Below are 24,839 nucleotides of genomic sequence, written 5' to 3'. Positions count from 1 at the left end.
GCACATGTACCCTAGAACTTAAAGTATATATTTTTAAAAAACCAGTGAAAGATCTTTACAATGAAAATAAAAAAACACTGATGTATGAAATTGAAAAGACCACAAAAAAGGAAGGATAGTCCATATTCATGGATTGGAAGAATCAATATTGTTAAAATATCCATACTCTTTAAAGCAGTCTACAGATTCAATGGAATCCCTATAAAAATACCAGTGACATTCTTCATGGAAATGGGAAAAAAAATCCTAAAATTTATACAGAACCAGAAAAGACCCAGAATAGCCAAAGCTATTCCGAGCAAAAAGAACAAAACTGGAAGAATCACATTACCTGACTTCAAATTATACTACAAAGCTACAGTAACCCAAACAGCATGGTACTGGCATAAAAACACACACACAGACCAATGGAACAGAATAGAGAACCCAGAAACAAACCTATACATCTACTGTGAACTCATTTTCGACAAAGGTAACAAAAGCCTATATTGAGGAACAGACATTCTCTTCTATAAATGGTGCTGGGAAAACTGGATATCCAGATGTAGAAGAATGAAACTAGACCTCCATCTGTTGCCAGATACAAAAATCAAATCAAAATGGATTAAAGACTTAAATTTATGACCTCAAATTATAAAACTATTACAAGAAAACATAGGAGAAACTCTCCAGGACATTGGACTGGTCAACAATTTCTTGAGTAATACCCCATAAGCACAGGGAACTGAAACACAAATGTACAAATAGGATCATATTAAGTTAAAAAGCTTCTGCACAGCAAAGGAAACAATCAGCAAAGTGAAAAGACAACCCACAGAATAGGAGAAAATTCCTTCAAACTATCCTTCTGACAAGGGATTAATAATCCTTGAATATAAAAGGAGCTCAAACAACTCTATAAGAAAAAATCTAATAATCCTATTTTAAAATGGGCAAAAGGTCTGAATAGACATTTCCCGAAAGAAGACATACAAATGGCAAACAGGCATATGAAAAGGTGCTCAACATCACTGATTATCAAAGAAATGCAAATCAAAACTATAATGAGATATCATCCAACCCTAGGTAAAATCGGTTTTATCCAAAAGACAGGCAATGACAAATGCTGAGAAGGATGTTGAGAAAGGGGAACCCTCATACACTGTCGGCAGGAATGTAAATTAGTATAACCACTATGGAGAACAGTTTGGAAGTTCCTCAAAAAACTAAGAAAAGAGCTATCATAAGATCCAATAATCTCATTCCTAGGTATAGACCCAAAGAAAAGAAATCAGTATGTCAAAGAGATATCTGCACTCTGGTGTATTATTATAATCACTCTGCAGCATTATTCATAATAGCCAAGATCTGGAAGCAATCTAAACGTCCATCAACAGATGAATGTGGTACAAATACACAATGGAGCACTATTCAGCCAAAAAAAAGAATGAGATCCTGTCATTTGCAACCAGGGATGGAAATGGAGGTCATTATGTTAAGTGACAAAAGTCAGGCACAGAAAGACAAAATTCACATGTTGTCACCTATTTGTGGGAGCTAAAAATGAAAACAACTAAACGCATGGTGATAGCAGAATGATCGTTACCAGAAGCTTAGAAGGGTAGTTGGAGGTAGGGAAGGGAGGATGATTAATGAGTATAAAAATATAGCTAGAATGTATAAGATTTCGTATTTTATAGCACAACAGGGTGACTACAGTCAACAATAATTTATTGTACATTTTAAAATAACTAAAAGAGGCTGGGCACGGTGGCTCATGCCTATAATCCCAGCACTTTGGGAGGCTGAGGTGGGCAGATCACTCGAGGTCAGGACTTTGAGACCAGCCTGGCCAACATAGTGAAACCCTGTCTCTACTAAAAATACAAAAAATTAGCCAGGTGTGGTGGCACATGCGTGTAGTCCCAGCTGCTTGGGAGGTTGTGGCAGAACTGCTTGAATCCAGGAGGCGGAGGTTGCAGTGAGCCAAGATTGCGTCATTGCACTCCAGCCTGGGCAACAGGACAAGACTCTGTCTCAAAAAATAAAAATAAATAAAAATAAAAAATAAAATAAAATAACTAAAAAAGTGTAAGTGAATTGTTTGTAACACAAAGAAAGAATAAAAGCTTGAGGTGATGGATATCCCAATTACCCTGATAGGATTATTATGCATTGCACGCCTGTATCAAAATATCTCATGTATCCCATCAATATACTCACCTATTACTCACAAAATATTTTTTAAATACAAGGAAAAAAATTAGAAACATTGTAAATGTCCATCCACAGGACAATAGATAAATTGTGCTTTATTCACCCAATAGAGTATTATATGGCAGAGAAAATTAATGAACTACAGCTACACAAAAATATGAATAAACCATAAAAACAAAATATTGTGTGAAAAAGTAGCCAGAGAAAACTGCAGAAAATGTATTATTCTTATAAAACCCCAAACCAAATAAGCTAAACAAAATACTTCAAGATACATCCATTTGTAATAAAATTATTTTCAAAAGGCATGAGAAGGAGCAACACAAAATTTAGGGTATTACTTTTAATGGGAAAGCAAGTGAACAGAAGAAGGAAGAAAAATACTGGGAGATAATCATATTGGTAATGTTCTAGTTAAATAGGTTCATGATGCTCTTTTTATTATTAAACGTCTAAGTTTTATATATGTTACAAATAGTTCATAAACTTATATGAACTAAATTAAATTTAGAGAAGCAAATTGATAGTCCATTTTTGTCAACATAAAATTACATATGTATTATATAGTACATAAAACTATACACATTTATTTACATCAGTTTTATTTATTTCCATGTGCACAGAGGAATAATCTAAGGTTGTACAGCAAATACTTAAGAGTGATAACCATAAGAAATTAAATAAAGAGAAAGGAGTGTAGCTATTTTACCTTTCATTTAATTTATGTCCATATTACTTGCGTTTATTTCAAAGCACATAGGCTATTTTATAACTATGTTAACACCAAAATTAAAAAGAATCTAAAGAATTATAAGGTTTTACCTGTCTGCATAGTTTTCTGAGAAGTATTTGAAAAGCAGCAAAGGACACTATAAGCTTAGCACCACCATGTTAACTATCATGTTAACCAATCCTTGACTTGTATCTCTTCAAATTCCTTATAGATTGTTTCTTAATTAATAAGTACAATACCCTCTAATAGCCAAATCTTATACTTACATTACTCACAATTACTAACCTTTCTTTTTCCCCTCCATTTATTTGTTTTCTCTCTTCTCTTCTTCTTAATTTTTCCCTGGGTAGCATCTAAAAGTTTAAAAAGATTTGGAAGTTTCAGTTCTAACATTAAAAATTATTTTATTGATTAAAGAATTTGAAGGATTAAAATAATTAAGATTGATATTTTAATCAACTTTATTATGTTTGTTGGAAGAATCTTACAAGATACAACTAGCAGATAAAATTGTTTAATTTGCCAGGCATGGTGGTGCACATCTGTAATTCCAGCATTTTGAGAGGCTGAGGCAGGCAGATCACTTGAGCTCAGGAGTTTGAGACCAGCCTGGGCAACATGGCAAAACCTTGTCCCTACCAAAAATACAAAAACTAGCCAGACATGTGGAGTGCACCTGTAGTCCCAGCTACTCAACAGGCTGAGGTGGGAGGATCGCTTGAGCCCAGCGGGTCAAGGTTGCAGTGAGCCAAGATCATGCCACTGCACTCCAGCTTGGTGACAGAGTGAGGCACTGTCTCTAAAAAAAAGAAGAAAAAAGAAAAAAGTTTAATTATAGTTGTATCCCAGTATAAATATATGGCATTTAGGAACCCATCCAAAAGACAATGCTCTCCTAGGTCCACTAGAATGCAACCTCCAGTTAATCTAGGGAATATAAGGTGTTATTAGCAGAAACTATGTGAATGCAACTATTAAGCAGTCTACTGGAAAATATAAATGAATTATTTTAATAAGAACATGGAAAAGGAGGACGGGTGTGGTGGCTCATGTCATCTGTAATTCCAGCACTTTGGGAGGCTGAAGCAAGTGGATCACTTGAGGTCAGGAGTTTGATACCAGCCTGGGGAACATGGTGAAACCTCATTTTTACTAAAAATACAAAAATTAGCCACGCATGGTGGTGGGCACTTGTAATCTCAGCTACTCAAGAGGCTGAGGCAGGAGAATCACTTGAACCTGGGAGGCGGAGGTTGCAGTAAGCTGAGATTGTGCCACTGCACTCCAGCCTGGGCAACAGAGTGAGACTCTGTCTCAAAATTAAAAAATACAAAAAAAAGAAAAAGAAAAAGTACATAGAAAAGGAGAATGTTAGTTTGCCACCATATTAACTACTCCATTCTACAAAAGACAACCATTTTCCTGACTAGAAGCAAAGGTTACCGATGTGATTTTTGTATTATCCAGCTTGGGGTTGTCAGTTCCTTGAATCTTTAGTTGATGTCTTTCATCTGTTTGGGGAAACTTTTAGGCATTTGCTTTTCTTTCCTTCTTCAATTCCAATTACAATGTTAGATCTCATTACTGTGTCTCACATGTCTCTAACATTTTCTTCTGTATCTTTCTTTTTTTTCCCTCCTGATGTGACTTCCAGTTTACTAATTCTTTGTGTGTGTCTAATCTACTGAAAAATCTATCTAAATTGCTAATTTTAGATAATGAATTTTTTTTAATTTATTTATTATTATTATACTTTAAGTTGTAGGGTACATGTGCATAACGTGCAGGTTTGTTACATATGTATACTTGTGCCATGCTGGTGTGCTGCACCCATCAACTCATCATTTACATCAGGTATAACTCCCAATGCAATCCCTCCCCCCTCCCCCCTCCCCGATAATGAATTTTTATTCCAGAATTTATACCTGATTCTTTCTTACAGTTGATAAATCTCTATTTTCTTAAATACATTAATCACAACTATTTAAACTTCATTGCCAGCTAACTCAACATCTGTATTACCTGTAGGGCTGTTACTATTTTTTTCTCTTGTTTTTCAGTCATGTAGGCATATCTAATAATTTTTATTAAAAGTTATGTATGCTGTATTAAAAAATTCTAGAGATTCTAGATGATGTTATCCATCTCTCAAGATTATTTATCCTCCACCAGGCAAACAGAATGATGGATGATGATCTAAACCCAACTAGGGATGCAGAGATGAGACTATAATTCCAGTAAGGCTCAATTTACCTCTGATTCATTCCTATCCCTCCTGGGTTTTCTACAGAGGGTCTGTGTTACTGGAAGCAGAAGTCAATAAAAGAAATTTATTTAATAGTGTAAACCCACAACTACAAACTGAATAGGAATTAGCTGCTCATCTTTTTCCTGGAAGTTATAGGTGCTCCAGTAAAATAAGGGGAAAATAAAAGAGGAAGAAACAATATGATCCAGAAAATGGGTGACCAAACCCAAAAGAGAGGTAAAGGATATATCCAGAACGAAGACAAAAGAACTTAATATCACAGTTGCTTAACAGGTCTTGAGAACAGTAAGTCCAAATGGAGTATGTTAAATGGATCTAGGAGAGAATCCCGAAACGAAATTAACTGAATACCTGATGTGTCTGAACCTTTTCAAAGGTAATTTATACTACTACAACACATCACAAACACAGAAAACTAAACAAATTTTATTGACTGGGCGCGGTGGCTCATGCCTGTAATCCCAGCATTTTGGGAGGCCGAGGCGAGCAGATCATGAAGTCAGGAGATCGAGACCATCCTGGCTAACGTGGTGAGACCCTGTCTCTACTAAAAATAGAAAAAATTAGCCAGGCATGGTGGCACACGTCTGTAATCCCAGCTACTCAGGAGGCTGAGGCAGGAGAATCGCTTGAACCTGGGAGGTGGAGGTTGCAGTGAGCCAAGATCGCACCAGTGCACATCAGCCTGGGCAACAGAGCGAGACTCCATCTCAAAAAAATAAAATAAAATAATAATTATTATTAACTGTAAGGAATAAAAAAGTTGTGCTAGAAAGGAACCATTATATGGTTCAGCTGTGAACAGCATAGCATCTACATAGCCATAACAATTAAACTATTAAATTATCAAAGTTACAATAAATCCTATTTAGGAGGATGGAAGGAAGAAAGTAAATGCAGGGGAAACAGTGGTTTAAAACAAAAGTAGCTAAATTCTAATCATCCATAGAGCCTAAAACTGAAAAACGTAGAAATGATTACATAAACAAGTTATGGAACCATATCTATCAGAGATAGATATCAAAACAGACTGCTAAAAGAGTTTGAAATGCCTGCTTCTGGAAATTGGGATTGGGAAGAATCATTTTGAAATTATCAATTAATGGTAGGGTAGAATAACGACATTTTGAGATATGCCAAGACTCAGAAAATTTACTTCCCAGACAACATTTTGTAAAAAGTTATTTGACAGTGTACTCCAACAGCCAAGGCAGAACACTGAGAGAGAGGAAGATATGAATCTAAGAAAACAATGGATCCAACCCAGAAGACCAGTGAGTGGAGATCCTAGGATAACAGAGAAATAGCAGGTCTTGAGGGTAGAAAATGGTCTAGATTACACTAGGCAGGCAAGAATATCTCCAGAGAAAAGAAATGAACTCTAAGGAATAGTATAATTAAAAGGATGGAAAATCTTTTCATTATGGCAGTTATATGATCTTTTTGTCAACAATAAAAAACAAGAAGGAGAACTAGAAACTCTAAGAAAAACAAAAACTATGGCCGGGTGCAGTGGCTCACGCCTGTAATCCCAGCACTTTGGGAGGCTGAGACGGGCGGATCACGAGGTCAGGAGATCGAGACCATCCTGGCTAACACGGTGAAACCCCATCTCTACTAAAAAATACAAAAAACTAGCCGGGTGAGGTGGCGGGCGCCTGTAGTCCCAGCTACTCAGGAGGCTGAGACAGAAGAATGGCATGAGCCCAGGAGGCGGAGCTTGCAGTGAGCCGAGATTGCGCCACTGCACTCCAGCCTGGGTGACAGAGCGAGACTCCGTCTTAAAAAAAAAAAAAAAAAAAAAAAAGAACAAGAAAAAAAAAAACTATAAGAAAGTCATGGTTTGAATACAAAGCAAAACTAAGATACAGCACGGTTTTAACCAACTGATAGAATATAAATGATGTACTTGATGCTGTGACTAGAAAAACACTCTCCTTTGAGAGTCCTAGCAATCATAATATTAGATCCATGAAATAGAAATGTAATTCTTGCCTGTAACTTGGCACTGTAGTAACACTATTTATATAATGATAGTGATTTAAATGCTAATTATTGGTCTTAAAGATTTAAAGTGAATCTATGGACCAAAAAAAGACAATTTTTGTTGTAGATATTAACTACGGAAAAACTAAAAGAATACAATGGGGAGAAAAAAATGGAGGAAAGGATAGAGATACCAATATATTTAACTTACGTAAGACAGAATAAAATAATTAACTACAGTTGATGGAACAAGCAGAGTTACAAGTAGGTTACTTATTAATACCAAATTAGCCAATAGAAAAACTAATTACAACACAACTTACAAACACTGAGAGAGTAAAGGTAGGTGAGACAAAGGAGTAATTTAAAGTGATCTTGTCTAGAGTTGAGTGTGGAGAACATTTGTTATATTTTGGTTGCCTAGTATCTGATTCCACTTCCTATGTTTAGTGAATATTCGTCCACATGCCTTTCACCATCAATGCTAAAAAAGCCAATCTTGCTTTTCCAGTTCCCTTTGCAGCTGGGACATATTACTTGAATTAGGACTCCAAATGTTAATAGTGGTTACCACATGCAATTCCTTTAGCCTATACTAAATATTTCCTAATTCTACTTCCTTGCCTTTGCCTGAAAATGCCTATTCATCCTCCACCACTCAAGTTGAGATAATCATTTCCTCTCCAAAGCCTTTCCTTGCCCCCATGACATATGCATGTGAAGTAATAGCACTCACCTGCACTGTAATGAACTATTTGCTTGTTTTATTGTCTACTATATTTTCTTTTTTTTTTTTCTTTTTAACTCCTCTTACTATCATTCCCAATATTGCTTAATAAAAGTTCCTTGTCTGAAGGGACCATGGCATGTTTACCATTACATCTGGCACATACTGAGTATGCTCAATAAATATTAGTTGAATAAACAAAAATTATAACAGATGTTTAGTACTTTTTTCCTAAATCACCTAACTTATAAATATGAAACTTTAACAGGATGATAAACATACCTTCAGTACTCGAATCCGTCTGGCTTCCTGAAGATGATGATGAAGAAGAAGGAAACACACGATCATCTGAAGAAAAAGATGTCACTGATCTATGTCGGGATCGGTGCTGGTTTTGGTTTTGCTTTCTTTTTTTCTTTCGTTTGTGTTTACCTTAGAGAGATATAAAATGGAACACAATTATTTTCCCAAATATTAGCAACATATGAGAGAGAAATATATGCATTAATTTATAAAATGTACCTTAAATTACCCAAAAGGCCTTCAAGCAAGCATAAACTCCTACCTTCATATTTGCCAGCCTTGGCATCTTCAGGATTTCTGTGAGCGGACTTCTTATCCATGTCTATTAAACCTCCCTGCCATGTCTATAAAACCAAAATATTGACATATTATTAGAGAATTTAAAATGCAAAATGATATTTCTGGGGACAAAGAAAATGCAAATGGTAACAACCTCAGCACTAACATTTTGGGCTGGATTATTCTTGGTTGTGAAGGGCTTTCCTTTGGATTTTAGGCTATCGAGCCACAATTTCTGGCCTCTACCCACTAGATGCCAATAGCACCTTTATGTGTGATGACCTAAAATGGCTCCAGACATTAACAACTGTCCCTTGGGGGGCAACCACTGTTGAGAACCACAATTCTATTGAGAACAAATGGACTAGAGTAGTAGTAATAGAGACAGAAAAAAGAGGCTGAATTCAAGAATCAGAATGACCAGGAATTGCTGGTGGACTGGCTATGAAGGAAAGAAAGAAATAAGGGATAACTTCTAGAATTTTGGAGTGATCAATTCGGTAGAAAACAATACCATTAACTGAGATATGCCAACACTAAAGAAGGAATACGTCTGGAATAATATTCCACTAAAATACAGAATAGAAAATCGGAAGTTTTTTTTCTTTTTGAGACAGAGTCTCACTCTGTCAACCAGGCTGGAGTGCAGTGGTGCAATCTCGGCTCACTGCAACCTCTGCCTCCTGGGTTCAAGTGATTCTCGTGCCTCAACCTCCTGAGTAGCTGGGATTATAAGCACCCGCCACCACACCTGGCTCATTTTTTTGTATTTTTAGTAGAGACAGGATTTCACCATGTTGGCCATGTTAGTTTTGCACTCCTGACCTCAAACAATCTGTCCACCTTGGCCTCCCAAAGTGCTGGGATTATAGGCATGAGCCATCGCACCCGGCCCAGAAAGTTTCAAGGCATACCTAAATAACAATTTAGTAGATGCCTATAGACTAAGTAAATATGTTATTTACTTCATGTTGACAAAGATTATTTGAATAGAGAAAAAGCACTCACAGTAGTAAGTCTGGGAATCTTCAGCACAATATTTGAAGCCACAAGGCTGAATGATACCACAAAAAGAAACAGCACAAATGGGGTACTAAATACTCATCTTTCATAACTGAAAGTCAAAGAATAATGTCTAAGGTGGATAATGTCTAAATTAGGAAACATTACTATAAATATATTACTTTAACATATATAAGTAGATATAGAAAAAGAGCTAAAAGAATTGAAGGAAGCTGCAAGTTACACGGAGTACTGTAGTACTTTTTGGTTTTTAAAATGATGAGTAAATGTTATTTTGACAAAAATGTAAAAGTAAATAAATCTCCTCCTTTAAAGCACACAAAGAGTAAGTGGGAATTCTCATCCAAGATGCCAGACTTCCTTCCTAGTCATATTAAAATGACGGTTAAGCAATAAACAAAGAAAGTAAAAGGTGAGGGGTATAAAAGTGTAGAAAACTGCAGGAGTTTGAAGGAAAAAAAAATCTCAGGATAAAGCTGTTCAAAGTACTCAAGAGCAATAGTTCCAAATAAGAACAAAATATCAATGGCTTCTAACAAAGTTGTCAAGAATTAATACTAGCAACATTTCCCTTAAAACCATGAACTTCAAGAGAAATATAACCTAAGCACATTCCTGAGACTTGCAATGAATAATATGTATAAAGTCACAATAAAATGTTATTTTGAGTTTTTTATTTTTTCATTTTATTTTTTTTACCTTATTTATTTATTTAGACAGGGTGTTGCTTTGCTGCCCGAGCTGAAATGCAGTGCTGCAATCATAACTTATGACAGCCCTAAACTCCAGGGCTCAAGCGATCCTCCTTCCTAAGTCTCCCAAAGTGTTGGGATTACAGGTGTGAGCCATCGAGTCCAACTATTTTCATTGGTTTTTGACATGTGAATCCAATTTACAGAGGAAAACACTGAAGTGTTCATAACAGTTACAGAACAAAAGTTAATTTATCCAATTATAATGCTATAAATGTAAAGGTAGAGCTGTCAGGACATGAAAGATGGAGAAGGAAAAGAAAAGATAGCAGGAAGGGAGTGCCAGTATCATCCTATGAAATCAAGAGTGCTAAAACTTGTGATAGTGATAGAACAAGAAATATGTTTAAATATATTGATAGAACAATAAATATGTGTTTAAATATATTGCTTAATTGCTTAAGTTTACAAGAGAAAACAAAAGAGAAAATAAAAACACTTTATGAAATCTGTAGAGAAAGCAGCCAGCAGGAGCAGAGGCTGTCATAATTGAGTCCTCATCTATCACAGCAGAAACTCAGAGGACAATAAATAAATTTGAGAAAAAACAGTATCGGCATACTATTTAGAAATGTAGAAATAATCACCAAAATAACTAAACATAAAAAATGTTTAAAGTGTTTGTCTATGGGGATGTGGATCCAGAACGAGGAGAAAGCAGGTGGGATGGAGACTGTTGCTTTTCATTATCAACTCTTACATACAATTTGATCTTTTAATCATGTGCACATATTATGTTGCTAAATGTTTTTAAAGGTTTTTTTAAAAAAGTGAATTGGGAAGTGAGGAAATAAGGACAAACTATATTTTAACATGAAAGCAGAAAAACAGCATAGCAGTTGGAGGAATTACTGAGGTCAGGGGTGAGTTTTTAAAATGAGATTCCAGACTATTGGTTTTTTTCTTAAAAAAATTTTCAGTAAAATTTACTTTCAAATTTATATACAGTAAAATTCACATGTATGTACAGTATTAAGAGTTCTAACACATGCATAGATACTTGTAACCACCATTAACAGGATACAGAACAATTCCAACATCCAAAGAATTTCCTCGTGCTCCTCCCTGGCAGTCAGACCCTCTCCCCACCTTTAACTCTGGGCAACCACTCATCTATCTGTTCACTGTCTGTTTAGTCTTACCTTTTCCAGCATGTCATATAAATGAAATCGTAAGTATTTAACCATTTTATATTGGTTTCCTTCGCTTAATATAACATACCTGAGATTCATCGAAGCTACTGCATATATCAATGTTTGTTCCTTTTTATCCAGTCCTATTCCATTGTGAAGATGTACTACACTGTGTTTATCCACATTCACTCACTTAGGGACATTTAGTTTATGTAGTTCTTCTTGTTTAGTCTGCTAATATGGTAGATTCCACTGATTAATTTTCACATGTTGAACCAACCTTAATTTAGGACATTTTGGGCAATTATAAATAATGCTACTATAAACATTCATTTACAGATTTTTGTGTTAGCATAAGTTTTTATTTCCCTAGGATAAACACACAAAAGTGGAACTGGAGAGTTACATAGTAAGTGTATGCTTAACTTCCTAAGAAACTGCACAACTGTTCACCAAAGTGGCTGTAGTAATGTGTGAATGTCCTAGTTGCTCCATATCCTTGTCAGGACTTGGTATTATTTTTTAATTCTATCCATTCTGATAACTGTTTAATATTATCTCCTGGCTTTAATTTGCATTTCCCTAATGATCAGTGATGTTGAACGTATTTTCATGTGCTTATTTGCTAGCTGTATATCATCTTTGGCGAAGTGTACAACTTTTTGCCTATTTTTTAAATTGGGTTATTTGGTTTCTTGTTAGGTTTTGGAAATTTTTTATATATTCTGGATATAAAAGCCTTTGGTCAAATATGTGATTTGCAAATATCTTCTCCTAACATGGTTTGTCTTTCATTCTCTTTACAGTACCCTTTATATAGTAAAATATTTTTTGATTAAATTCAATTGATCTTTTTCTTTATAGATAGTGCTTTTGTTGTTACCTAATAATTCTTTGCCTAACCCAATGTCACAAACATTTTCTCCTATGTTTTCCTAAAGAATTTTAGGTTTTAGCCTGGGCGCGGTGGCTCACTCGTGTAATCCCAGCATTTTGGGAGGCTGAGGCAGGCGGATCATGAGGTCAGGAGATCAAGACCATCCTGGCTAATATGGTGAAACCCCGTCTCTACTAAAAGTACAAAAAATTAGCCAGGCGTGGTCACGAGATCAGGAGATCAAGACCATCCTGGCTAATATGGTGAAATCCCGTCTCTACTAAAAGTACAAAAAATTAGCCAGGCATGGTGGCAGGCACCTGTAGTCCCAGCTACTGGGGAGGCTGAGGAAGGAGAATGGTGTACACCCGGTAGGCGGAGCTTGCAGTGAGCCCAGATCACTCCAGTCTGGGGGACAGAGTAAGACTCCGTCTCAAAAAACAAACAAACAAAAAAGAATTTTAGGATTTTACTTCAGCTCTGCTCTTCATTCTAAAAAGTCTTTTGCTAATTTAGTTCCTTTACCTTTCCTTATCAACTTTATCATCAAGTAATTTATGCCTAAAAAATATTGCTTGGACTTTGACTGTAATCAAATTCATAGATCTATTTAGGGAGAACTGACATTTTAACTAGACTGAATTTTCCAATCCATGAACACTATGGGTCTTCTTTCATCAGCATTTTGTAGTTTTTAGCACACAAATCCCACACATACTTTGTTAGGTTTCTACCTGAGTATTTCATTTGTGAGGGAGGAGGGTGGGTCACTTTCCAAATCCCACACATACTTTGTTAGATTTCTACCTAAGTATTTCATTTGTGAGGGAGGAGAGTGGGTCAGTTTCCAACGGTTCATTGTTAGTGTAGAAATAGGATTATGTATGTTAAGCTTGTATCCTGCAACCTGCTAAATTTGCTTGTTAGCTCTACCAGCTTTTTAAATAATTTCTTGAGATTTACTATATAACTGTCATCTGCAAATATAATTATATTTCTTCTTTTCCAATCAGAATGCTTTTCTTGACTTACTATAATTGCTAGGATTTCCAGTAAATATTAAATAGTAGTGGAAGAAACATCCTTGCCTGGTTCCCAATCTTGGAGGGTAGAAAGCATTCAGTCTTTCACCATTAAGTATAACAATACCTATGGGTTTTGTCGATGCCTTTTATTAGGTTCTCTTCTATTACTTGTTTGCTGAGTTTTAAGAATCATGAATGAATGCTGAATTTTCTTAAGTGCTTTTTCTGCATCTATTAATAGGATCATGTAGTTTTTCTTATGGATTGATGTTCAAATGTTGAATTCCTGGGATGAGACTTGGTCACAATGTATTATTTTTCTAGTATACTGCTGAATTCAATTTGCTAATATTTTTTGAGGAAGTTGTATCTTTGTTCATGGGGGATTTTAACTTTTAGATTTGTTTTTTGTGTTGTCTTTATCTGGTTTTGGTATCCAGAAAATGCCGCCTTCATAAAATGAGTTAAGTGTTTCTTCTTTTTCTACAATCCAAAGAGTTTGTAACAGAACTGGTATTTTTTCGTCCTTGAATGTTTGGTGAAATTACCCGGTGAAATTACCTGGGCCTAGAGCTTTTTTTAATTATTATTATTCTTTTTTTTTTTTTCTTCCTGGCAAGAGTCTTCTTGCCAGGGTTTGTTTTTCGTTGTTGCTGTTGTTTTGTTTTTCTCACAAATTCTATTTCTTTAATAGTTATAGGACTATTTCATTTACCTATTTTGTCCTGGGTGAGTTTTCGTAATTTTGATAGTGGCCCATTTCTCTCACATTATCAAATTTATAAATACAGAGGTGTTTGTGTATTGCCTCATCCTTTTTAATGTCTGTTGGGTTGGGAGTGCTCTTAGAGCATGTATGTTTTTTGTTTCTTTTTAAAAAATATACTTAAATTTTTATTTGCTGATCTTCTCTGTATCATTCCAATTTTAGTATATGTGCTGCCAAAGTAAGCACTAGCACGTATGTTATACGAATGACTTCAATAAAATACTGAAGACAAGATAGACCTGCCGCATAACTGATCCTCAAACCTTGTTATCACTGATTTCTTCTTTCAATTCCATATCCAGTCAGATATTTGTCTTTGCCAATATTTCTTCTAATTTCTCTTCATTCCCAATACCGCTTGGCACAGTCTGCTACCTAAATGATTCCCCTGCCACTTAACTAGTCTCACTGCTTTTTCCCACTGTCATGCATTTTTCATACTGCTACCAGATTTATCAGACCTCAAATGGTTCAACACTGCCCACAAGATAATGGCCTTCCACATCTGGCTTAGTTCTGGTGTTTTGAATAATACTGTTTCCCTAAATCAAGAGTTTTTAACATTTAAATTTGAGAAGGAGGAGTCACGAATCTCCTAAAATTAAGCATATAATGTTGTATGGATGTGAATTTTATTTCCAGAGCAAGATCTATAGCTTTTTAAAAAAATTTATTTGTAGTCTGGGTCTCATGGCTCACACCTGTAATCCCAGTACTTGGGAAGGCCAGGGCGGGTTGATTGCTTAGGCCAGGAGTTTGAGACCACCCAGGCCAACACAGCAAAACCCATCTCTACTAAAGATACAAAAATTAATCGGGTGTGATGGTGCGCACCTATAGTCTCAGCTACTCAGCAGGCTGAAGCATGAGAATCACTTGAACCCAGGAGGCGGATGTTGCAGTGAGCCAAGATTGCACCAGCCTGGGTGACAAAGCAAGACTGTCTCAGAAAAACATAATTTTTATATATTTAGAGGGTACGAGTGCAGAATTCTTAGATGTACATATTGCACAGTGGTGAAGCCTGGGCTTTTAGTGTACCCATTACCCAAATTGTGAGCATTGTTCCCAGTATGTAATTTTTCAACCCTCACTCCCCTCCCATCCTCCCACCTTTTGTAGTCTCCAGTGTCTATATATACTTGTGCCCACTGCTTCCCAGCTCCTACTTTAAGTGAGAACATGTAATATCTGACTTTCTGTTTCTGAGTTATTTCGGTTAGGATAATGGCTTCCAGTTCTATCCATGTTGCTGAAAAAACATGACTTTCTAATGGCTAAATAGTATTCCATGGCATAGACACACACACACACACTCACTCCACATTTTCTTTACCCAATCCTCTGTTGATGGAGGGTCTACTGATTTTATTAGATACTCAAAACGAGAAAACTGTACTCTGAATCCTTCAACCTTGTCTCTGTATTGAGAACATACTACAGGCGGGGTGCAGTGGCTTATACCTGTAATCCCAGCACTTTGGGAGGCCAAGGTGGGAGGATTGCTTGAAGCCAGGAGTTCAAGACCAGCCTGGGCAACATAGTGAGACCCTGTCTCTACACAAAATACAAAAATTAGCCGGGTGTGGTGGTGCACACCTGTAGTTCCAAGTACTCAGGAGGCTGAGGTGGAGGCTGCAGTGAGCTTTGATCACGCCACTGCACTCCAGCCTGGGTGACAGAGTGAGATCCTGTCTCAAAAAAAAAAAAAACAAAAAAAAACTAACAACAAACTACAGCCTCCACCTCCGTCAACAGTGAGTACAGAGTAATCACTCCTCTCTCTGAACTTTGATTTATAATATTTTAGTGACCCAGCCTAACCTTAACATTTTACTGATAAGTAAACAAATCTAGCACTTACCTGATTTGTCCAAAGTTGCTCTTATACAATTTGTAATCTGTGCAACTGAAATGGGATTTATCTGCTATTTTATGTGGCCTTTTTATGAAGGCCTTTTCATGTTTCCCCTTCAGGTTGGAACTAAACCTCAGAGTTCTTCAAAACCCCAATTATCTTTATTATCTTACATAAGCTAGCTGCCCAAATGTTTGCTGAGAATAGTGATAACCATTGTCATATTGAGGTAGAGGAAGGGGGCTGGTTAGTGGGTACTGGTTTAGGGGTACTTTTTTAAGGAAGCATGAGCATATTTTGGATATGCAAAATATTATTAAGTTTGGAGCTTAGATTTGGTAAAACAACACTTAAGGGTCTGTGTAAGGAGAGCTCTGAGAAAAGGGTTCTCAGACAGAACCCAAATTTCTCAAGAAGAACCCTCTAAACAGCATTAACGAAAAAAATTCCTCTGTAGAAGCAACTAAAAAAAAAAAAAAAGGAATACTCAGTATTTGGAAAAGCGAAAGGAATGAATGATAATAACGCCAGACTGAGTAAGCTACACAATAAATTCAAATTTGAACCCTACCACATCCAACCTATGTTGCCTTGGGCAAATTATTAAACTTTTCTGTGCCTCAATTTTCTCATGTCTGCCTACTTAAGGACTGCGTGGGAAGATTAAATAAAATGCATGTAAAGTGCTTAGGTCACTGCTTTACTCTCAAGGCACTCTTAAGGGTTTGAGAAGGGAGGGAGGGGCGTGAAGTGGAATGGTCCTTGGTACATCTTTGTTACGAGGCGGTAGGATTCTGAAACAGAGGGCATAGTCACAAAGAAAGTTGGAGTAAGAAGTGGTGGTGGGAGCATCACATTCTCCTGGTGAGTATCTGAGGACCCGTCACAACTGTAGGAAGCGGAAGGGCTAAGGGTCAGGCCAAGAGTACACCCTCCAGGGTGCATCTGAGAAGTCGAGTACTAGCGCTTAAATGCTATGAGAGCTTTCATGACAAAGGACACATCTTCTGGGGAAACTCAGAGCTTGGGAGAGGCCTTACTAGCGGGGCACGAGGCAGAGCGGGGCTACCAACAGTCCCCTCGGAGTGACCGAGGGGGCCGTTGAGGAAAGAGTCAGGTGGTCAGAAAATGACGGCGCGGCCTCTACCGGTTTGCCTTCGCACAATAGCCACACCCCCGGCTGGAACGGTCACTTACTGGAAACTGAAGAGAAACAACCTATTGGTCCAGCTTGACAACCTCAACCCGACCGAAGGTGCCGAGCAACCAGTGCGGCGAGGGCCGCGAAACCCAACGCCCGACCGCGTAGGAAACGCCAGAGCGCGCGCACGCGCAACAGCCGACCAGAAAAGTCCGGCCTACGCCACAGAACTGGGCGGGAGCGGAAGCGACTCTTCCGGTCGCGCGAGCCTCGTGCAGGGGCTGCTGGCGCGCAGGGAGGAGAGGGGCGCGGGGACTCAGGCTGCAGTTTTTCAGACCGCGGCTGCACCCCTCTCGAAGCGTTTACACGCACATGTGAGGAACCTCACAACCTGGGGCCGATTTCTGTAGTAGATTGGCGCCAGATGGCAGATTTCCAGGGATTTGTTTGGGATTCCGTATTTTTGTAGATTTGCCAAGATTGGATACTAGTACAATATTGATAATTGCCATCCAGCAATGTGGCTATTTTTTTTTTTTAATTAATTCAGTTCTTCCTTTGTTTTTCAGGTAAAGTGTTGCAGTTTGCTTGGTGGTGTGCCCATTTAACATTTTTTCGTAGCTATTTTTGTTGTTGTAGTTTGTTTTACTAATAGACTATTAATCCATTAGTACCCTTGTATAAGTATGGCTTTTGATTATTGATCTATCTGGACATTTCACTAAACCTTCGTATTTGAAAAATTTGACAGGCAGTCCTCTTTGATTTGTAGGTAAGAATTTATCTGTAAAGAACAATTCTGGCTTTTCCCAAGAATCCAACGCAACACTGAATAGTAGCCACGGAGGCACTTATTTCTTACCAGGAGTTATTTTGGATTGCATCTTAGGTTTCATTCAAGACATCTTCTGCAGGTTTATGGTGTGTGTGTGAGTGGGTGTATAGGCAAATTATGTTCTTTTCGTAGTTTACCATTTCATTTTTTTTTTAAATCAGCAAACGACTAAGTTTTACCAAGTATTTTCAGTGTCAGTCTTTGATTGTATGGCCTTTATTCCATTACTCTACAATAAAATAACTACAACAATAGATTTTCTAATGGTGAGCCATCCTTACAATCCTGGTATGTTATTTTTTCAGTATATTGCTGGATGCAATTTGCTGTGTATTTAATTTTGGATTTTCATGTATGCACGTAAGTTAGATTGGCGTATGGTTTTCTTTTGCTGTCCTTGTCCTTTGGTATCAGGTTGTGCTAGGAGTCAGCCAGATTAATTTATTTTTATACGACCTGGAATAGACATAACATGTGTGAATGACACATTCCTTAGGTTTTGAAGAACTCATCTTTAAAGCCTTCTGGGTGTGGGGCCATCTTAATGGATAGTTTTGTTTTTAATATAGCTTCCATGGTTATTGATACATGGAATTGTTTATTTTGCTTCTTGAAAAAATTAGTTTTTTCTAGAAAAGTATTGGCCGGGCGCGGTGGCTCACGCCTGTAATCCCAGCACTTTGGGAGACCGAGGCGGGCGGATCACGAGGTCAGGAGGTGGAGACCATCCTGGCTAACACGGTGAAACCCCGTCTCTACTAAAAATACGAAAACGAAAACTTAGCCGGGCGTGGTGGCGGGCGCCTGTAGTCCCAGCTACTCAGGAGACTGAGGCAGGAGAATGGCGTGAACCCGGGAGGCGGAGCTTGCAGTGAGTCGAGGTTGCGCCACTGCACTCCAGCCTGGAGGACAGAGCGAGACTCCGTCTCAAAAAACAAACAAACAAACAAAAAAATATATATATATGTAAGAATATATAAGAATGGTTGACAACAATATGAGATTTTTTTTAAATGTTAGAAAATGTACCTGAAATATATATATACATATTTTTTGAGACGGAGTCTCGCTCTGTCGCCCAGGCTGGAGTGCAGTGGCGTAACCTCGGCTCACTGCAAGCTCCGCCTGCCGGGTTCACGCCATTCTCCTGCCTCAGTCTCCTGAGTAGCTGGGACTACAGGCGCCCGCCACTACGCCCGGCTAATTTTTTGTATTTTTACTAGAGACGGGGTTTCACCGTGTTAGCCAGGATGGTCTCGATCTCCTGACCTCGTGATCCGCCCGCCTCGGCCTCCCAAAGTGTTGGGATTACAGGCGTGAGCCACCGCGCCCGGCCACATATATATTCTTATATATTGTATTGGAGTGTTTTTCTTGATCATATTTATCAAACCAGCTTTTGGTTTTACAGATAAAATCTGTCTTAAAAGTAATTTATCTTTCATTAATGTATGCCTTCATTAATTTCTTATTTCTTTGGGTTTATTTTGTTCTTTTTATAGAATCTCGAGTTGAAAGCTTAACTTTCCTTTAAAATGTTTAATACGAAATATTACCAGAATGTAGTTACAGAAAATAATATAATGAACACTTGTATACCGACCATCTAGCTTTATCCCATTTTAACATTTTCTCGTATTTGCTTCAGATTTTAACATTCAGTTAGAGCTCCTTGTAAAACGGTCTGCAATCTCATTCTCCCTCTCTTCCTCTCTGCAATTAACTACTACTTGAATTTGGTATGTCATTCCCATGAAAGCTTTTTTATATGCTCCACATACATGTAGCGATGTTAAGTAACATACAGTACTGTTTTATGCTTTTTAAACCTAATATAAATGATATTCATGTCACTTGCTTTTGTCACCTATAATTATGTATGTAAAATTTATCCAGGTTGATTCCTGTAGTTCTAGTTTTTTAACTGCTGAATAGTATTCCATTGTATAACTGTACCACCATTTATCCATTCTCCAGTTGCTAGCAATTTAATGATTCATGATTTCTGTCATTACAATGTAAGTTAATTCTTTCACACAGCTTCTTAGACATATGGTGAGAATTTCTTTAGGATAATGTCTAGAAATGGAATTGCAAGGTAGAAGGGTTTGCACAGTTCAACTTTGATATTGCCAGATTGTTCTCCAGTGGTTGTACCAGCTTACCCTCCACCACCAATGCAGGAGAGCTGCTGTTGCTCCACTCCATGCCAACACAGGTTATTTTTTTGCCCCCGTTTTTTCTTTTTTCTTTCTTTCTTTTTTTCTTTTTTTTGCTGTTACAAACTGCTGACAGTAAATTTTCTTGTACATGTTTCCTGGTACATGTGTGCAAGAGTTTCTCTGACTACAAAGCTAATGCAGTTATTAGCTCTATTTTGTTTTCGGTATGTTTTTTAAAAGCATGTATGTGTCCCCTTCATTTGAGATTTCCCCCTCTTAATAGTAACACTTAACTTATTCATAGATATATCTCACTCATTTTTTCTATGTATCATGCTTCCTGTTCTCTTTACTGCCTTTGGTTTGACAGTCTCTTTTTCCAGTTTTTTTCCCACTTTAGTGGTTTGAAAGTTATATTTGATTTTTATTCTATGAATAGTAGTTACTCTTCTAACTCATTTAAAGGTGTATCTTTATATATGTATGTGTGTGTTTAGAATTCATCAGTATCCATATGAGGCAGTCTGTGTAGTGGTTAAGAGTGGAGCCTGTGAGGCCAGACTGCCTGGATTCAGATCTTAGCACTACCACTTACTAGCTGAGCAACCTAGAGCTTATTACATAAACTCTCTGTGCCTCAGTTGTTTCATCTGTAAAGTGGGGATAAAATAGCATATACCTCATGAGGTTACTGTAAGGTTAATGTGTTAATATATGTAACATTCTTAGGACAGTGCCTAGTACTTGGATCTCTTTACCAGATTTTTCATCTATGGAATGGGCAGAAGACTTGCCTATCAGAGTTGTTATAAAAATTCAGTGCATTATTGTATTCATTCAGCTTAAGACACTGTTTGAGCACCTGCTATGCATTTTTGAATTAGACATGGTTCTCGGCTTCAGAGGGAACAGACATGAAATGCAATTTCGATATGATTTAACCTTAATACTCTTCCCATGTTCTCTCTTGTCCCCCTTCTAATCTATGCTCCACATTAAGAGACAAAATATTAATCAGATCATGCATCCTTTGCCCATAACATGTTAACTTTCATTAAACTTTACATAAACCATAAACTTCTCACCATGGCCTGAGCACTCAGGTTCTAAACCCTGTGCCTCCCTCTCTAGCCTCATCAACTATCATTCTCCTGATTTCTACCAAACTCCCACCACACTATCCTCCTCTCAGTTCATTGAACCAACACTCTTCAGTGCCCTCTGCCCAGATTACTGATCCACCCTGACAGCTCTTTCCACAGCTGACTCATCTTTCAGATCTCAGCTTGATTAGGTCAGGCAGTTAGTTACAAACAACAGAATCCACTCTGGTTGAGAAAGAAAAGGACTTTAACAATATCATGTAGCTCACAGAATCTCCAGGACAGCCAGAGGCCAAATGTGGAAACAACAGTACCCAAACACACTAGAGGATCTAGTGAGAATCTGTTGCTGCTGCCACCATTGACACCAAAACTGCAACTTCCACAAACACTGGCGGTCCCCACTGGTAGCCAGAATTAGGCATGTTTCCTTCTTCATCTTGCTCACTTTTTTTTTTTTTTTTTTTTTTTGGGAGACGGAGTCTCACTCTGCCACCCAGGCTGGAGTACAGTGGCATGATCTCAGCTCACTGCAACCTCTGCCTCCCAGGTTCAAGTAATTCTCCCGTCTCAGCCTCCTGAGTAGCTGGGACTACAGGCGCCTGCCACCACGCCCAGCTAATTTTTGTATTTTTAGTAGAGATGGGCTTTCACCATGTTGGCCAGGCTGGTCTTGAACTCCTGACTTTGTGATCGCCCGCCTCAGCCTCCCAAAGTGCTGGGATTACAGGCGTGAGCCACCATGCCTGGCCTATCTTGCTGACTTTCAAGTTGAAATTTTGCATTGACTATGCCTGCTTGGTGGGGCATAGGTCACATTGCTGTGCTACAAAGGGGGTCAAGGAGGCAAGTTTTCTCATAGGAAATTCCTCAGACTTTATAAGGGTGTTGAAAAGTGCTGGGTATTCAGAAAACATGTCACATGAACATGAGATAATTGTGTTACCTCAGAATTAAGGCCTTCTCTGACAACCCCAGTACATTTTCCCCACAGCAGCCCCATCAATCTTTTCCTGTACTCTGTGATTTTCTTCAAGGCACTTGTCACAACTTGTATTGTTATGTACTTAATTTGTTCAAATGTCTTATAATTCTGGGGCCATAGAGTCTATGCGTGGAGTTTCAAGTTGTATATTTCAAACAGCCAAAAATAATTTTAAAACGTATTCAGTCTTCAGCATGGGTGTCTTGAAAGAAAAAAGAATCAAAAAGGCTCCAAGTCACAGTTCCAGCAGTTCCTATAGTTTCTGTTTGTTTTTTGTTTTTTTTCTTATTTCCATGGCTGCTTTGGCAGTGTTTCCATAGTTTCAAATTCTGTCCTCTCTCTTCTTTAATTCTCCCCAATCCTTATGTGGATCTGTTTAGCTATTCTCCATAAATCTTTCCCTTAGAGCTCACCTTTCAAATGTTTTTCTGCCTGTTCTCTTATTTTGCATCACAAACATCCAAAACAGTTCTGAGAGGTACACTTCCTTAGGACACTGGGGAGAGAAGTTGAGAGGCAAAGTCTTTGCCAGCCCAGAGGCCGGGAACATTTACACTCTGATCATTTTTCTGTACCACTTGTGATTGACCTACAGATTAGAAGTCTGAGGAGGACACGGACAATATCTGTTCTGTTTGTAACTCACACAATCTGATAAATATGTAGTCAACATTTGTTTTCTGGAAAAAGAAAAGTCGAGCAATCGAGTTATGGGCAAGGCAGTATACAGCACAGAGCAAGGACTTTTGATATAGTGAAGGTGAAACCGCCTTTGCAGAAAATTATGACAGCCAATTATGACAGTGAAAGAGATCTAACCTAGCCAACTCTATCTCACTTCTAACTCCCAAGCTGTTCTTGTGCATTCCTGAGTGTAGGCAGAACTAACTTTGGGAGGAACTTACAGTTTTACTTTGAAACAAAGATCACAACAGTCCCATCCCAAAACAAACCCCCTTCCTGTCTGGGGACCAGACTTTCTAGGACTAACAAATTAGCCACAGGATTAGAAATTATGGTTTAGGAGTCATGCAGCTAGAGGCCACAAGATTCTAAGCCTCCCCAATTGCTCCTAGGGATAACATCACTATTATAAAACCTAGGATTGGTGCTCAAGGTATTTTCAGACCCTGCACTGGATGGATCAGCTGCTCCCACCCAGATTGATGGTCTCGTGGCTTCCACTCCGGAACTGACTCAGCACAAGAGGACAGCTTTGACTCCCCATTTCCCGGGGGACCAGTCAGCACTCCCCACTACCTGCCCCCATCCCCATGAGATTATCCTTAAAAACCCCAGTTTCCGAATTTTCAGGGAGACTGATTTGAGCAATAATAAAACTGCGGTCTCCTGTACAACCAGCTGTGTGAATTAAACTCTTTCTCTGTTACAATTCCTTTGTCTTGATAAATCAGCTCTATCTGGGCAGTAGGCAAAATGAACCCGATGGGCAGTTACTAAGGGTGAAGTGTGGGAGTAGGGTTACAGATTAAAGGATAGTTTAGGAAGGCATCCCAGAGGAGGTGAGGCCAAAGCAGAATCTTAAAGGGCAAGAATTATCCAGGCAAAGAAGGTAAGGGTAGAGAAGAGTATTCCAGGCCAGGCATGGTGGCTCACGCCTGTAATCACAACTCTTTGGGAGGCTGAGGTGGGCAGATCACTGGAGTCCAGAAGTTCGAGACCAGCCTGGGGAACAGGGTGAAACCCCATCTCTACAGAAAATACAAAAAAATTAGCCGGGCCTGGTGTTGCGTGCTTGTAGTTCCATCTACTTGGGAGGCAGAGGTGGGAGGATCACCTGAACCCAGGGAGGTCAAGGCTGCAGTGAGCTATAATTGCGCCACTGGACTACAGCCTGGGTGACAGAGTAAGACCCTATCTCAAAAAAAGAGTATTCCAGATAGACATATAGTATAAGCTCAGACAAGTATCAGATAGCTTGGGTTGGTGTTGCTAAATGCAAGGTAGAAATGTCAGGAGGTGAGGCTGGAAGGGTAGAAGTGGGCATGGAGGGCCTTGTATGGCACTCCATGGAGGCTGGGCTTTTTCCTATGGGCTATGAAGCCACAGTGTGGGTGGGGTGGGAGTCATTCTCAGATTTTCTTTGAGATGGATCATTAGGTGACACTGTGGAGACTGTCACAGTGTCAATCTCCAAAGAGGCACAACTAAAAATAGGGAGAACAGTTGTGATTTAAAAAATAATGCAGGCCTGAAACAAGACAGTAGTACTGAGGAAGGGTAAGTAGTGGGAATACCTCTAAAGAAATTATTTGGAGGTCAAATTCGCAGTGCAGTGTGGGTTACTGGACAGGGAAGATGAGGGAGGAATCCAGAATAGTGTCCAAACTTTTGGCTTGGACAATGATGTCACTTAGATAGAAAAAATGGAGTAATAGGTTGGCAGTGGTGGGGAGGGTGGGAAGATTTCCAGTTCTGTATGGTGAAGTGGTCCTTAAAGTCCCTATGGGACTCCTGAATTTAGATGTTCAGCAGGTACTCGGATCAGCTTATGGCAAAGGCCAGGGTCAGAGATACAGACTTGAGGAGAGAGCAGCATGGGGGTGACAGTGAGTTCACAAGGGCTGTGGGAGTGCTCTGGGAGTGGCTGCTGTTCCCAAGCTGGCATTTGGCCCTGTTGACATTCTTTTCTCTTCCCACCTTCCTTGGTGTTTTTCTTACC

General features: G+C 38.5%; 1 protein-coding gene across 3 annotated transcripts in view; it reads right to left on the bottom strand.

Moving 5' to 3' along the window:
- The window catches only part of LOC105493573 (putative uncharacterized protein encoded by LINC00467 homolog), a 62,102-nt gene extending 44,804 nt beyond the window's left edge, over window positions 1–17,298 (bottom strand). Inside the window, exons 1-4 of one of the 3 annotated variants that reach the window (XR_011613889.1) lie at window positions 17,128–17,298; window positions 8,477–8,558; window positions 8,194–8,343; window positions 3,215–3,282 (exon numbers count right to left, since the gene is read on the bottom strand). Coding sequence is in view for 1 of the 3 variants with exons in the window: in XM_011761310.2 (XP_011759612.2) it covers window positions 3,215–3,282; window positions 8,194–8,343; window positions 8,477–8,534 (276 nt within the window). In the remaining 2 variants the exon portion in view is untranslated. The remainder of the gene's footprint in view (window positions 1–3,214; window positions 3,283–8,193; window positions 8,344–8,476; window positions 8,559–17,127) is intronic. The other 2 variants (XR_011613888.1, XM_011761310.2) reach the window with 2 other exon arrangements.
- Window positions 17,299–24,839: the final 7,541 nt, after the last annotated feature.

This window comes from Macaca nemestrina, chromosome 1 (assembly GCF_043159975.1).
Source record: "Macaca nemestrina isolate mMacNem1 chromosome 1, mMacNem.hap1, whole genome shotgun sequence".
NCBI classification, from domain to species: Eukaryota; Metazoa; Chordata; class Mammalia; order Primates; family Cercopithecidae; genus Macaca; species Macaca nemestrina.
The sequence above is the reverse complement of the archived record's forward strand: the minus strand, read 5'-3'. Positions and strand labels throughout refer to the sequence as shown.